At 50.1% G+C, this 13,898-nt stretch overlaps 1 protein-coding gene across 3 annotated transcripts in view; it reads left to right on the forward strand.

Moving 5' to 3' along the window:
• The window catches only part of Gpr161 (G protein-coupled receptor 161), a 59,222-nt gene extending 48,483 nt beyond the window's left edge, over nt 1-10,739 (forward strand). For all 3 annotated transcript variants that reach the window (XM_045160782.1, XM_045160788.1, XM_045160792.1), the window contains exons 4-6: nt 3,448-3,552; nt 6,221-6,340; nt 8,664-10,739. In XM_045160782.1, the coding sequence (XP_045016717.1) occupies nt 3,448-3,552; nt 6,221-6,340; nt 8,664-8,929 (491 nt within the window). In that variant the 3' untranslated portion in view covers nt 8,930-10,739. The remainder of the gene's footprint in view (nt 1-3,447; nt 3,553-6,220; nt 6,341-8,663) is intronic.
• The last annotated feature ends 3,159 nt before the right edge of the window (nt 10,740-13,898 follow it).

The following is a 13,898-nucleotide window of genomic DNA, read 5'->3' on the forward strand; positions in this document are numbered from 1 at the left end:
AGGCTCCTGGAACGGAGGGCAGAGCCTCCCCGGGGGTCTCCTCGGAAGGAGGATGGTGTTCACTCAGGAAAGCACCTCGGGTCTGGGCTAGAGGGAGCAAAGGGCAAACCTGAGGGCCTTTGAATTTTCCTCCTTGCTTTTCTGAGTTCCTCCCCTTGGTGGCATCTCGGGGTCGTCTGGTTCATTCAGTGTCTGCTGCACCCCAGCTTCCTGCCCTGCTCTTCAGCTTTTGAAATGCCTTGCACCTGACACAAGTTCTCCGGGAGCAGACCCGACCCTCTATGCATTGTCCCCTTTGGAGGGGTGGATGTGTCCCAGCCCACAGGATATGATGTTTCATGAGAAGTCTCAGAGTAGCTGTGCCCACTCTTGGGTGGGAAATGCTGGGTAAACACAGAGAGATGCAGCCCGGCAGCCTGTCCCCTGGCCTTGCAGCTGAGCCACAGCGGTCTGGCTCAAATGATCCCCCTCACTGGTGGAGACCAAGACATGCTCTTGGCTTTTGCCACAGCTTCAGAGCCAAACCCACTGTGGCTGCCACCGTGTCAGTTGCCAGGCGGCAGCCCCGAGGACTCCACGCCTCACGCCAGGCTTCTTATTGAACATACCATGTTCAGAGGCCAAGACCTCAGAGGGGTCAATCAGGTACTGGGGAGAAGTTTGGGGTGTTCTCTCGTCTTAGCTCAGCAGTCAGCCAACAAAGCTGGAAGCCAAAGGGATGATCCCCAGAAGTAACGCCAAGGCATTCTGTGGGAATCTTGCTGTGACTGTATCTTCTAGCGCCACCATTTCCCTCATGACTCCAGGGAAGACTGGTAGGAAGGCATGTTCTGTTATCTTTTTTTTTTTTTAAATTTTTTATTTATTTGAGAGCGACAGACACAGAGAGAAAGACAGATAGAGGGAGAGAGAGAATGGGCGCGCCAGGGCCTCCAGCCACTGCAAACGAACTCCAGACGCGTGCGCCCCCTTGTGCATCTGGCTAACGTGGGACCTGGGGAACCGAGCCTCGAACCGGGGTCCTTAGGCTTTACAGGCAAGCGCTTAACCGCTAAGCCATCTCTCCAGCCCATGTTATCTTGTGCCCTCAAAGCAGTAGGATAAAGTCAGGCTTGTAGATTCCAGGGGAAGCGTCGTCATGGCAGAAGAAGCTGCCTCATGTCATCACACATCCATAGCAGAGACTGTAGCCAGCACCAGCAAGCACGAGCTGACTCTAAACCCACATCTTAGGGCTGGGCTCAAGGTCTACCCACACCTCCTCCAGCAGGGCTCTGTCCGCTGAAGACTAGAGGAAGCCTAATCAAAACTACCTGAGGCTATGGGGTCATTTGTATTCAAAGCACCACAGTAGGTCATTGTCTTAGCCCATTTTCTGCTATTGTACTGGCATACTGGAGACTGGGTGATTCATAATGAACAGAGATTTGATATGATTCTGGAGTCTGGAAAGCTTAAAAACATATTAGGGCATCTAGTGAGGACCTTTGTCTACGTCAGTCTGTGGCAGAAGGTGGAAGGTCAAGAGAGGGCCAAACTCACCTTTATACCGAGGCCATTTTAAGGTAAATAACCCTCTTCTGTAATAACAGTAATCTCTTCTCTTGGTACACCTTATAACACTGTTGCCTTGGGGACTGAGGGAGTTAATATTCCTTATAAGATTTTTGTAATCTGTGTTTTTAATATCTAAGGCCCTTTTATGGCCATATTACTTTTTTCTTTCTTTCTTTCCTTCTTTTTCTTTTTTTTTGAGTTAGAGTCTCACTCTATCTCAGGCTGACCTGGAATTCACTATGTAATCTCAGGGTGGCCTTGAACTCCCAGCCATCCTCCTACCTCTGCCTCTTGAGTGCTGGGATTAAAGGCGTGCACCACCACGCCCAGCTCCCTAATACTTAAAAAAAAAGTCTCTAGCTCTTTTTATGAATTATTTCTTAATTTTTTTAAATTTTTATTTATTTATTTATTTATTTGAGAGCGACAGACACAGAGAGAAAGACAGATAGAGGGAGAGAGAGAGAATGGGCACGCCAGGGCTTCCAGCCTCTGCAAACGAACGCCAGACGCGTGCACCCCCTTGTGCATCTGGCTAACGTGGGACCTGGGGAACCGAGCCTCGAACCGCGGTCCTTAGGCTTCACAGGCAAGCGCTTAACCGCTAAGCCATCTCTCCAGCCCTATTTCTTAATTTTAAGAGGATAACCAATTATCATTTTTTTCTTTCTCAGGCTCCCTACATTGTCTCCTCTTAGATCCATTTCCCTTTTATTCTGTCTGCCATGCCAGTGTCTTCCCTTCACTGTGCAGGTGGTCCTTGGCCATCCCTCCACCTTTAATAACAAGACACCGGGGCCATTGGAAAGCCTGGGACGAGGTGAGGCTGGCAGGATTAGTGACTGTAGGGTGATCCAGCTGGGCCAATGCCCGGTTCTCAGACCCCTCACGTCCTTTCTCAGGCTGGCTCGTTCTTCCGGAAAAAGAGTTCTCCCATTTCCAGCCTCCAGGCCAGGTTGGAGGACAAAGGCCGGGGTCCTACTCTCACTCTTCCTGCAGTTTCTACTGGATCCCTTCTATCCTTAGATGTGCCTGGTGTCTTCCAAGGCTGCCCCTAGTTTGCTCTGCTATGCTGCCAATTACTGGGTTTTGGTCACCCCAGACGGGGAGAGGAGTGGAGGGGTCCGGTTGCTTCCACAGACACTTTCTGTCAAGCCCACCTACCTATAGATTTCTGGACCTGCACTTCTGAGCTTCAGAAACCCTGGAAGAGCGTAGTCCTCTCTCCAGGCGCTCCCTCGCTCCCTCCCGCCCTTTCCCGGGTCATCTTCATTGCCCTTGCTCTCTCTGCCTGTCAGCTTCTCCAGACTCTTTGCCCTTGGGGATTGTTTTGATGCTCAAGCCAGATTCTAAGAGGTAACCTAGGGGTTAAATTCTCCAAGATAGGCAGGCTGGAAAGATGGCAAAACTTGCTGGCCCGGGTTCAGTTCCCTAGTACCTATGCAAAGCCAGGTGTACAAAGTGGCGCATGCACCTGGAGTTCAAGAGGCCCTGGTGTGCCCATTCTCCCCCTGTCTCCTCCTCCTCCTCCTTTTTCTTCTCTCTCTCTCTTGTTCTCAAATAAATAAAGATATTTGAAAAAATAAATCCTCCCTATGTAACTGGAAGGTCTCCTCCCAGGATGGTTCTACCTTAGATTCCCTCCCCACCCTTCCCCCCACAGCTGGCCAGAAGGGTTTCCTCAGTGGGGAGCCCAGCGAGTCCTGAGTAAATGGGTAGGACTGAGGGGTAAAGTGTGGGAAAGGCAGCTGAGGACTGCTGTCTTTTAGGGGGCCTAGAGTGAGCTTTGCAAGGGGGAGCAGAGAAAAGGAGGGCAGGGCCCGTGTCCATGGGGGGTGGGCTGAAACAGAAGGGTCAGTTTGCGCCATTAATGCCAACTTTGCCTTTCAGACTTGGGCTTGTCTCCGCATCTCACGGCGCTCATGGCAGGTGGACAGTCCCTGGGACATAGCAGCAGCACGGGAGACACTGGCTTCAGCTGTTCTCAGGACTCAGGTAACAGAACCTTCATGCTGAGAAAGTGTGTTTCCCCGGTGCAAGCACATCATTCCCCAAGACGTATGAAAGGGCACAGCAGTGAGATTCACAAGCCCAGGTTTCTAGTCATGGTGCTCTTGGCTTTTTAGCTTCTCTGTGCCTCAGTTGCCTTCTCTATTAAATGGACCTTGTAGTTTCTGTTCTCTATGGTGCTGTTGTGAGGTTGAAAGTTGGTGGAAGCCTTTGTTTGCAAGGTTCAGATTCGGAAAGGCTGTGCTTGTTACTTGAATTATAATAGCTGGTGGTCAGGCCCTGGAGTCCTCCTCCCTGGTTCTCAGCTTCCTGTTGACCATTGAAGAGCCAGGAGCTTAGGCAAGTTGTTTAATCTCTATCTACACCTTGGCTTCCTCATTTGGGAGATGGGGTAATAACTCTCTTACCAAAGGACAGCTGTGAGAATGAAAACTCATCTCCTGCCCCAGCACAAAGGAAGCTCTGGGTGCAGTCAACTAGCCTTGCCATCTCTGCGCAGTGTCTGGCTCTCTGGGGAAACTCCCTCCCTGAAGAAGGTCATCTTCACAGGCTCACTGCCCAGTGGATGGCTTCCTGATGCCAGGGCCTGCTGCTGTGCTTGTGGTGTTCATTGAGTGGCTCTGGTGGGAATCACGTGGACAGAAGCTGGGAGTGTCTTTATCCTTCTGGTTCACAGCTCCACACGGCAGAACCAAGGCACTTGGCCACAGCTGTTACCCTTTTGATGCTTGTCGATGCTCTGGGCCATGGAGGGAGCAGCACCAAATCCCCAGACAAGACAGCACGCTCTGCAGCGGGTGTTTCCCTCTAAGCTCTTGTATTTTTCCACTCCTGGGAGCTTCTGAAAAATCCTCTCTGCTTGGCCTGTGCTTCCCGTCTCCCTTGGGTCCTATGTCTTGAAGCCCTGGGGGTAAGCTTTGGGGTTGGCACCTAGACCAACCTATTAGGAAGAGTGTTTTTTTTTTCCAGAGGCAGGAAATTTCCTGAGGATGTTCCCTTAACTGGCAGCCTAGAGGGCTTTCCGTCCCAGGAACCACGGTCACATTGCCCCCAGGACCAGCATCCCTATGTGAGTTGAAGGAAGGGATGACTTGTTACTCCCCAGGCTGCTTCTCGTGGACTGAGCTCCGGAGGCACTGTGGCCTGCACTGTGCCCTGCCTGAGCCTTGTGGAGTTTGCCCGAGACAGACATGCCACGAAGGATGATACAGCTCATCAGGCTGCAGTGCATGTTAATGGCAAATTGTGCTACGTGAATTATGGCTCAGAACTGTTCTTTAGTAAAGGTTCTGAATGAGAGCCAGGAGTGGGAGCTGAGTGGGGAACATGTGGCCAGGGAGTTACTGTGGGGAGGAGGGAGGAAAGGCCTCTAAGTAGCAGAGGACATGGAGAACGCGAATTCTGGAATCACATCACTCTTCATAATGTATTCTAGTGATCCAGCATGTGCCAAGCACTATGTATATATAAGTATATATTAAATATATATATATGTATTATCGTATAAAAATATATATTTATTTTTACATGTCTGAACTCATGACCCTCACAATACTCTAAGGAATATTGAACAGTGATGCCCATTTTACAGACAGAAGTATCCTGAGCATTTCAGTAACCTTCCTGTGCTCTAGGTCAGGTGACCGCTGGTTCCTGAGGTCCACCCTCCACAGGCACGATTAAAGGCTGAAACTAAGACCAAGGCTTCTCCCAGAGTTCGGCTGAAATAATGAGCCCTATCTCGGCTCTTACGGCCTGTTCTTCCCTGGTTCTTGTCTGCTAGCTCTGCCTGGCTGTCTCTAATAGGACTTTCCTGATTTTCTGCCTCTGTTTTCCACATTGTTTTAGGGGAATATTTCTCAATCCCTTAAAAAAAAAAAATTATTTGTGAGAGAGAAAGAGAGAGAATAGCCACGCTAGGGCCTCCAGCTGCTGCAAATGAACTCCAGATACATGCACCATCCCTCCAGCCCATGAGTCCATTTTTGATTTTCAGGTGACTTCAGAGTTTCAAGCCTGCATTTTTATTTCACACAATGTATTTTTTAAAACCTATTTTAGCTTTATTTATTTATTTGAGAGAGGGGAAGAGGCAGAGAGAGTGCTTGGGAGAGAGAGAATGGGCACGTCAGGGCTTCCAGCCACTGCAAATGAACTCCAGATGCATGCATCACCTTATGCATCTGGCTTACATGGGTCCTGGGGAATTGAACTGAGGACCTTCGGCTTTGCAGGCAAGCACCTTAACCACTAAGTCCTCACACAATGTATTTTGACTGTGGTAATAGAGACACACTCTGAAACCAGCATCGTCAGCATGTGGAGTGGCTTTGAGTAGACCCTCTCCACTCAGCCCTGGTTCTCCCCAGTCCTCCACATGAACCCCCATGGGTTGTGGCTCATTCCCTGCTGCTGGCGAGAACATTGTCACAGCTTCTGTGTAGCAGAAGCAACCCCACCGCTCTGCAGACCCCTGGAATGGGATGACAGATGGGGCATTTCTTGGCAGGTACTGCAGGGAAGTTAGCTGTACCTACCCGAGATCAAAGGACTCAGAGGCAAAGTCAAGGAGTGTTGAAACAAGGTGGGGGTGGGGAGGGAAGGGGACCCTCAGTGTTGCTAGTTACACATGCTCAGTCTGCCCTTGTCTTAGGGACCGATGTGATGCTGCTGGAAGACTGCACGTCTGATGACAACCCTCCCTCCCAGTGCACTTGCCCACCTAAGAGAAGGAGCTCTGTGACATTCGAGGACGAAGTGGAACAGATCAAAGGTTGGTTTATGTGATTGCTTCAGGCAAACACGGGTGCAAGGAGAGGGAGGATCTTGGGAGTCTTCTTGGCTTAGCCATATTCCTGACCACAGCGTGCCAGGGTTTCATCACCTGTGCCCACCTGATTACTGCAGTCTTCTGATCTCACTCCAGTCCTGAGGCACCTGGTTCAGAGCAAGCAGTGCCTAAGGCCCGGCAAACACTGTGGAAGCAGTGTCTAAGGCCCGGCAAACGCTGTGGAAGGCCATGCACACAAAGCCCAGATCCGGGTTCATATCTCTTCCCAGTAGAATTGGCCTGGTTGCATAGTTTCTTTCCTTTGAGGATGATGTGCAGTTATGAATCTGAGCCCATTTCCTCCAGTGGACAGTGGAAATATAACCCAGTGAGTGGAGGTCAAGCTGCCATCCTTGCTAGTGTAGCTGACACATTTGAGTCTTACAAGGAAATATGTTCATTGCCCACACTTTCCCACTCTACCTGTTAACACCTAGTCAACCCTTGTCGTCTCTGGGATTTAGGGTTAGTTTTCCATCTGAACGTGGTAAATGGATAAGTGATAGCCACTCATGCTCCCCACAAGATGTAGGGATCTCTTTTTTCTCTAAATCTCATCCAGTGAGAACCTGACATAAGGGGGATGTAAGGGTGGTGGGGCCAGTGCTTTTTCCCATGTAAGTACCGGATAGGAAAATGATGTGGGCCCAGCAGAGTTTTGGTTTCTCATCAGTCTTGTGTCTCCTTCCCTGAATTCACTTTGAGTGGAGAGGTGGTCAGGATGGCTAGAGAAGAGGATGTATAAGCAGGTTTACAAACAGCCAGGACCAGCAGCTTTGCACGCTTTCTATTACCGTTCTCTACAGGAAAAATGAGTCAAAACCCTCCCCAGACTCCCAAGCCACACAGGGCCAAGCCTGCTGCTTTGTGCGTCCTTCATGCTGGGGCAACCAGCAGGCCAGGTGCTGAGAGCAAGTGCCACAAGGAACAGCACCCTCCCTCAGTGGGGGCAGGGCAGGGCCAACCCCTCCCCCCCATCTTTTCCCTCCTGGAGAGTGGGATACAAATTGCCTGCTCTCCAGAAAAATGTGAGACGAGAAGAACTTGTTCCCAAATATTCCGAGACCTTAGGCAACTGAGGTCTATAAAAACAGGGCCCTGTGTATGTAAATGAAGAGCCACTTTCTTTCTCTCTATTATGGTTGCTGTCAGGGGTATTAGTCCAAACCAGAGGCTCCCCACATTTAGGGAAACTGAGCCATATGAAGAGGACAGAGACAAGATAGTTGGGTTCTGTGGAAGTTTATAGCCATAGATTATGCTGTTTATTCTATTTTATTTATTTGAGAGGGAGAAAGAGGGGGGAATGGGCATTCCAGGGCCTCTAGCCACTGCAAATGAACTCCAGATGTATGTGTCACCTTGTGCATCTGGCTTACGTGAGACCTGGAGAGTCAAGCCAGGATCCTTTGGTTTTGCAGGCAAACACCTTAACTGCTAAGCCATCTCCCCAGACCAGATTATGCTGTTTTAAGGAGTTTAAAGAATAGAATTGGGCTGGAGAGATGGCTTTGCGGCACAAGGGGGCGCATGCATCTGGAGTTTGTTTGCAGTGGCTGGAAGCCCTGGCGTGCCCATTCTCTCTCCCTCCCTCCCTCTCTCTCTCTCCCTCTCTCTCTCTCTCTCTCTCTTTCACACACACACACACACACACACACACTCTTCTCTCTGGCACTGTCAGATAAGTACATAAATAAAAAAAGAATAGAATTCTTTCAGATATAACAGTTGTGATTAACATTAGTAGAAATATTTATCAAGCTATTTCTAAGGGCTACACCTAGGCCCTTAGAAAGAATTCACTCATTCATTTATCAAAATAATCTTGTGAAGTAACAGGTTTCTTCTGTTAACAGACAGGGAAACTCAAACTAGATTAAATAACATCTAACATTTTCCAAGTGGTAAATTGGGAAGTCCAGAATTTTATTTTATTTTATTTATTTATTTTTTTTTTTGATTTTTTTGAAGGTAGGGTCTCACTGTAGCCCAGGCTGACCTGGAATTCACTATGGAGTCTCAGGGTGGCCTCGAACTCACGGCGATCCTCCTACCTCTGCCTCCCGAGTGCTGGGATTAAAGGCGTGCGCCACCACGCCCGGCTAAGAAGTCCAGAATTTTAATCTGGCAAATCTGACTTCAGAATCCCTACCTGTAACCTCAGCTCACCTCTCCTCTGTAGGGCAGCAAGTCAACAGCAGCCGTATTTGCAGGGTCACTGTGGTCCTGGCCCCTCTGCTAACCTTCTTGGTGTCTTCTTCCCCAGAGGCTGCCAAGAACCCAATTCTTCATGTGAGAGCTGAAGTACACAAGTCCCTGGACAGTTATGCAGCCAGTTTGGCCAAAGCCATTGAGGCTGAAGCCAAAATCAACTTATTTGGGGAGGAGGCTTTGCCAGGGGTCTTGTTCACAGCACGGACTGTCCCAGGGGCCAGCTTTGGGGGCCGCCGAGGCAGTAGAACTCTCATGAACCCCCGGTTGCAGCTGCAGAGCATTGACGAAGGGAACGTTTTAGCTGCAGAACAGAGATGAGGGTCTCTGGGAGCTGGAGCCGAAGCTGCTGCTGGCCTGTGGAAGGATTCCCAGCACCACTGGTGTGCCGGGCCCTGGAACACTCACCAGGAACAGAGGGCGCAGTGCGGGAAGGAAACACCTGTGAGCAGAACGACTACACGTAATGTCTCCGGTCTGACTTCAGCGTCTGCGGTGAGCCTGCAGGTGGGCTGCTTCTGGGTCCCCAGAATGGATCCATGGCAGAGGCTGCCAAAGCTCACAGGAAAAGCAGATGGAGATGTGGCTGTGGCTCTGGGGGATGGGACATCCAGGACTGAGACCGTGGAGCCACTACATGGATCCTGTCTTCTTCACTTTGTTCCCTGCCCTGCTGGTCCAGACATGCGTAGCTGCTGAGGCATTCGGTGTGAAAGGACAAGCACTTCCTTTTTCAACATTACAGTACCACGGGGGGAGGGGGTCTGTGAGACTGATCTAAGGAGTGTGGGACCAGTAGTACTAGACTAAAATACTAAATAATCCGGAGAGTACCCAGAACCGAGTACCCTAGATAGACCCCATACCTCCCGTCCTGCCTTTGTGGCACCTTCTGCTGGTGGTACAGGGGCAGCCCACAGACCTCTCAGGATGGGGTTCACCCCATCCACCTCTTCAATGATAGATTCTTTAGCATTTCAAAAGAAGGGAGAAACCACTATTGAAGACAGAATGGGCAGTGGCACGTGTTTCATCTAGGATTTTTTTTTTTCAACTGGAAGGAAAACATTTGGTCAGGGCTTACCACAGGCTAGTCAACGCTGGGGCCAAGGTGCCAAGCACGGCCGCCAAGAACTGTGGGCAGTCACTCGCACGGGAAATGAGGGAGATGCTGGAGTGAGCAGTGGGCATAGCCAGCCTTGGGGACACTCCTGGGAACAAGTTACTACTACTGCCACCTGAGGCAGCATACCGTGAGCACTGGGCCTTTGCGTGTGTGTTGGCTACCACCTCTCTAGGCACTGAATTTCCTTCTTGCTCTCCTTATTTCAGGACTCTCCTTGCCTTGCCTAGCTGAGGAGACAGACTTCCAAGCAACTATTGCAGAAAGTGAATTCCTTTCCAGTGTTTTTTCTGGGGTCTGGCTGGCTCCTGGAGAGGCAGTCTTTTTCCTATGGCTCCCCATCTGCAGTTTCCAGATCTTTCTTGAGCCTGAGGCCTGGGGTCTGCTGTCTATGTGGTGGTTGATTTCATCAACCCTACCCACTCTGCACCACCTGTATGCTGGGCACTAGCCAGGTTCCAGATGGGAGTGGCAGGGGTCAGAAGACAGACTTTGCTGGCATTCTCGGCAGCATTTTTAAGTTTATATTTTCTATATATATTCTGTATATATCTCTCTAGCACTTGTCCAGAGTCCAAAGGGACCATATTCCTGATTAACCAGTATTCACAGAAGTGGAGCAAAGAAACCTTAACCTTGGGAAGGGTCGCTGACTTAGTACGGTCAAAAGTGGCTTGGGATCCAAGGGTTGGAGAATATTTCTCTGATTGTGCTGGGCTGGGTTCTGTGGAAAGGATCCTGAGGCCTCTGAGATGCCACTGGCAGACCCCACATTTGCCGGGACATAATTAGATTTAATTTAAAACTTACCTAGAAATACTGCATTTCAAGGCTGGGCGTGGTGGCACATGCCTTTAATCCCAGCACTCGGGAGGCAGAGGTAGGAGGATTGCCATGAGTTCAAGGCCACCTTGAGACTACATAGTCAATTCTAGGCCAGAGTGAGACCCTACCTCGAAAAAAAAAAAGGAAAAGAAATACTGCATTTTATTGTTCTGCACCCCTCCTCTTTTGCTGGGGGGGGTTTATTTAAATTTTTTTTATAATAACTTCCATGATTGTAAACAATATCCTATGGTAATTCTCTCCCTCCCCCCACTTTCCCCTTTGAAACTCCACTCTCATATCTCCTCCCCCTCTTTTATTTTGATGTTATGATCGTCCTATTATGATGATATTGTGTAGGTAGTGTCAGGCGCTGTGAGGTCATGGATATCCAGGCCATTTTGTGTCTGGGGGAGCACCTTGTAAGGAGTCCTACCCTTTCCTTTGGCTCTTACATTCTTTCCGCACCTTTTCCGCAATAGACCCTGAGCCTTGCAAGGTGTGATAGAGATATTGCAGTGCTGAGCACTCCTCTGTCACTTTTCAGCACCATGATGCCTTCTGAGTCATCCCAAGGTCACTGCCATCTGAAAAGAGAAAGTTCTCTAATGAAAAAGTGAGAGTAACATTAATGTATGTGCACTTCTCTTTTAACTGTGTGAGTTCATTCGTGTATTCATCTACCAGACACTGCACACAAAACCGGCCACTGGGGGACAGTAACCCTAGCCTGTTTCCCCCTAGCTAGGCCCAGGAAATGCTAACGCAGAGCCCTGGCAGGCAGTGGTTAAGCAGGAACTGGCCCAGGTGGAGGTGGAGGCGGGCGTTTCTTTGGAGGGAGTTAAGCATGCCTGGGTACGAGGAGGCAGTGAGCTCAGTCTTGGAGGATGTTTAGGAGATAGAACTCCAGTTTGCACATTCAGGAATTCAGTCTTGCCCGTTTGAACAGAGAGAAGTGAGATCAGTGGGTGTGGGGAGAGGGCAGAGAACCTCCCACACGCTGGGGTTTCTGAGAGGCCTGGAGGACAGGTGCCTTGGGCGCAGAAGCCCTGCACTGCAGCTAAGCATGGGCTCACAAGCTGCAAACTGCTCATGCTAGCAGGCCTCAGGCCTTCCCCGAGGGCCTCCGTGGACTGGCAGGTGGGATAATAGGCCACTTTTTGTTTAGATACCTCCGTTCCCTCTGTCCGCTGTCTTCTGGTTCTGCCAGGCCTCCCTTCAGAGCTGTTGTCCATCTCTGCTTCTTTCACTAGACTGTCCCTCTGATCTGGTCCCTATGCTCCTGATGTCAGCTGTGGTGGCTACTGTGGCCCAGAAGGCATTGTCCCCCCACCCCCCCCCACAGTGCACAGAGCTCAGCACCTATTCTTCCCTGGCCTAACACCAAGAGATCTCAGGGCCTTATACACTAGGTGGCAGCAGCGTAGTCATGAAGAGCAAAGGAATAAACTTTGCTTGTTGGCTGCTGGTGGAAAATGCTTGCTCTGAACTCCATCATGACCAAGGCCCACCCAAGTGCATGACCACCTTTTGGGTTGGCAGTACCGTCTATACAGAGCTGCGTGATCGTAGGCAAAGCACAGCTCCTGGGGCAGGCAGGATGGAGGACAACAGCCATCTGGTGCTTACGTCCTTTCATGTTTGAGTAACTGCTGTGTAGTCTCACTGCAAAGAACTGACCAGCGATGAGACTCAGTATTTGCACACTACTGACTGTAGTTTGGGTCAGGACAATTAGAGGGAGGCAAAGAGCTCTGATCCATTGAGAGATGTTGGGCTGTTGAGATAGAGCTATATACATATTCCCCCAAACAGACAATGTGCTCCCACAAAGTGCACACATCTCTCTGGACAGACCATAGGAGGCACTTGTGACCTTGTTTGGAAGGAAGGGTGAGGATGATGTGGCAAAGGGAAAGCATGTGCTGAGTCCGACCAGACCTGCTGCACATCTGAGAGGCCATTACGTCCTCAGCACTCCAGCCGCCCTGCCTTCACTTCGGTGTAGAGGAGATACAGCAGGCCCGGTCGTGAGTTCAGACCCCAGGCTCTTTCTTATGCTCTTGGGCAAGGTACTCAGTATTTCTGCATCTTGGTTTCTTCATCTGTAACAAGAAGTTCTGTAGTGAGTGTGTGTGGGGGGGTGGAGGGTGGAATCCGGGGAGGGCTCCCTCAGAGGGCACGTGCGCGCGTCACCGGAGGAAATGCTACGGAGCAGCAGGCACAGCACCTGAATGCAGGTAGAGCTTAGCTTCTCAGGGTAGCTGAGGGGGTGGGTCCTGCCTGCCTCACAGGGAGCTCTGCGACACTACGAAGCTCCCGGGAAGGCAACAGTAATCCCACATTGGAGGTGTTGCTAGGGGAATTGTGGCCTGCTGTGTAGCACTGAAGAGCTTCTGGGAAACAAAGGACCAGTGTTGGGGAAAGGGAAGGCAATAGAAGCATGGAAAAGCTGACTAGCATTTGGAAACAAAAATGAGCTTTTCTGTTACAAATGTATTTGCATGCTAATGCACTATTTGCATAAAAATAGAGAATTTTTACATTGCCCTGAATGGTTACTTAACAATGGTTACTTAACAATGAAGTGTTGCAGAGGGAAGTGCTGGAGAGGTTCTTGTTCACACAACCTCTAGCTCTCTGAGCCCCTGAACGGAGAGTGCAAAGCAGGGACAAGTGTTGGTGCGACTCCCCACAGTGTGTGCAAACTCCAGGCAGCGTGTGGAAGGGGGAGGTAAAGTCAGTTTCCACCTGAGCCACGAAATGTTGAAAAATGTTCAAACATGAGTGACTGAAAGGGGCCGACGGGTACTGTCCTTGTAAGTTAGGGAGAGGGACCATAAAGAATCAGGAAGGCCAAGGGAAACTCCCAGGTCTTAAGTGACCTGAGTTCAATCAGAGTCAGGAACCGAATTCCAGGTCCTGGTCATGAGGCTGAGGAGAGGAGAAAGGAGCCAACTGTGTAGCTCATGGAGAAAAAAACAGGTACAAGGTTCCCTCATCAGAACAGGTCAGCTGGGCTGTATGGGAAAGCATTCAAAGCACAAATCTGTACAAGCTCACCAACAGCACAGTTTTCATCAGCGTAATTTTTGGGACAACATAACATACCATGCCGTATTTACTCCCCAGATGCATCTCCATGAGCAGCATTAATGACTTCAGAACGAGCAGCGTTCTGCTTCTCCTTTTGATACCACGTGAGACTCACAAATCACAGGCAAGTCAGCTTGTCCCCGAGGAAAAGCCAGTTCCAGAGTTTCACAAGACCAGGGGGACAAGGCCAGGATGAGCACAGCAGAAAGCGTATGTGCAGGGGATGGGTCGGTCAGTGAAGTGGAC

This window comes from Jaculus jaculus, chromosome 1 (genome assembly GCF_020740685.1).
Source record: "Jaculus jaculus isolate mJacJac1 chromosome 1, mJacJac1.mat.Y.cur, whole genome shotgun sequence".
NCBI classification, from domain to species: Eukaryota; Metazoa; Chordata; class Mammalia; order Rodentia; family Dipodidae; genus Jaculus; species Jaculus jaculus.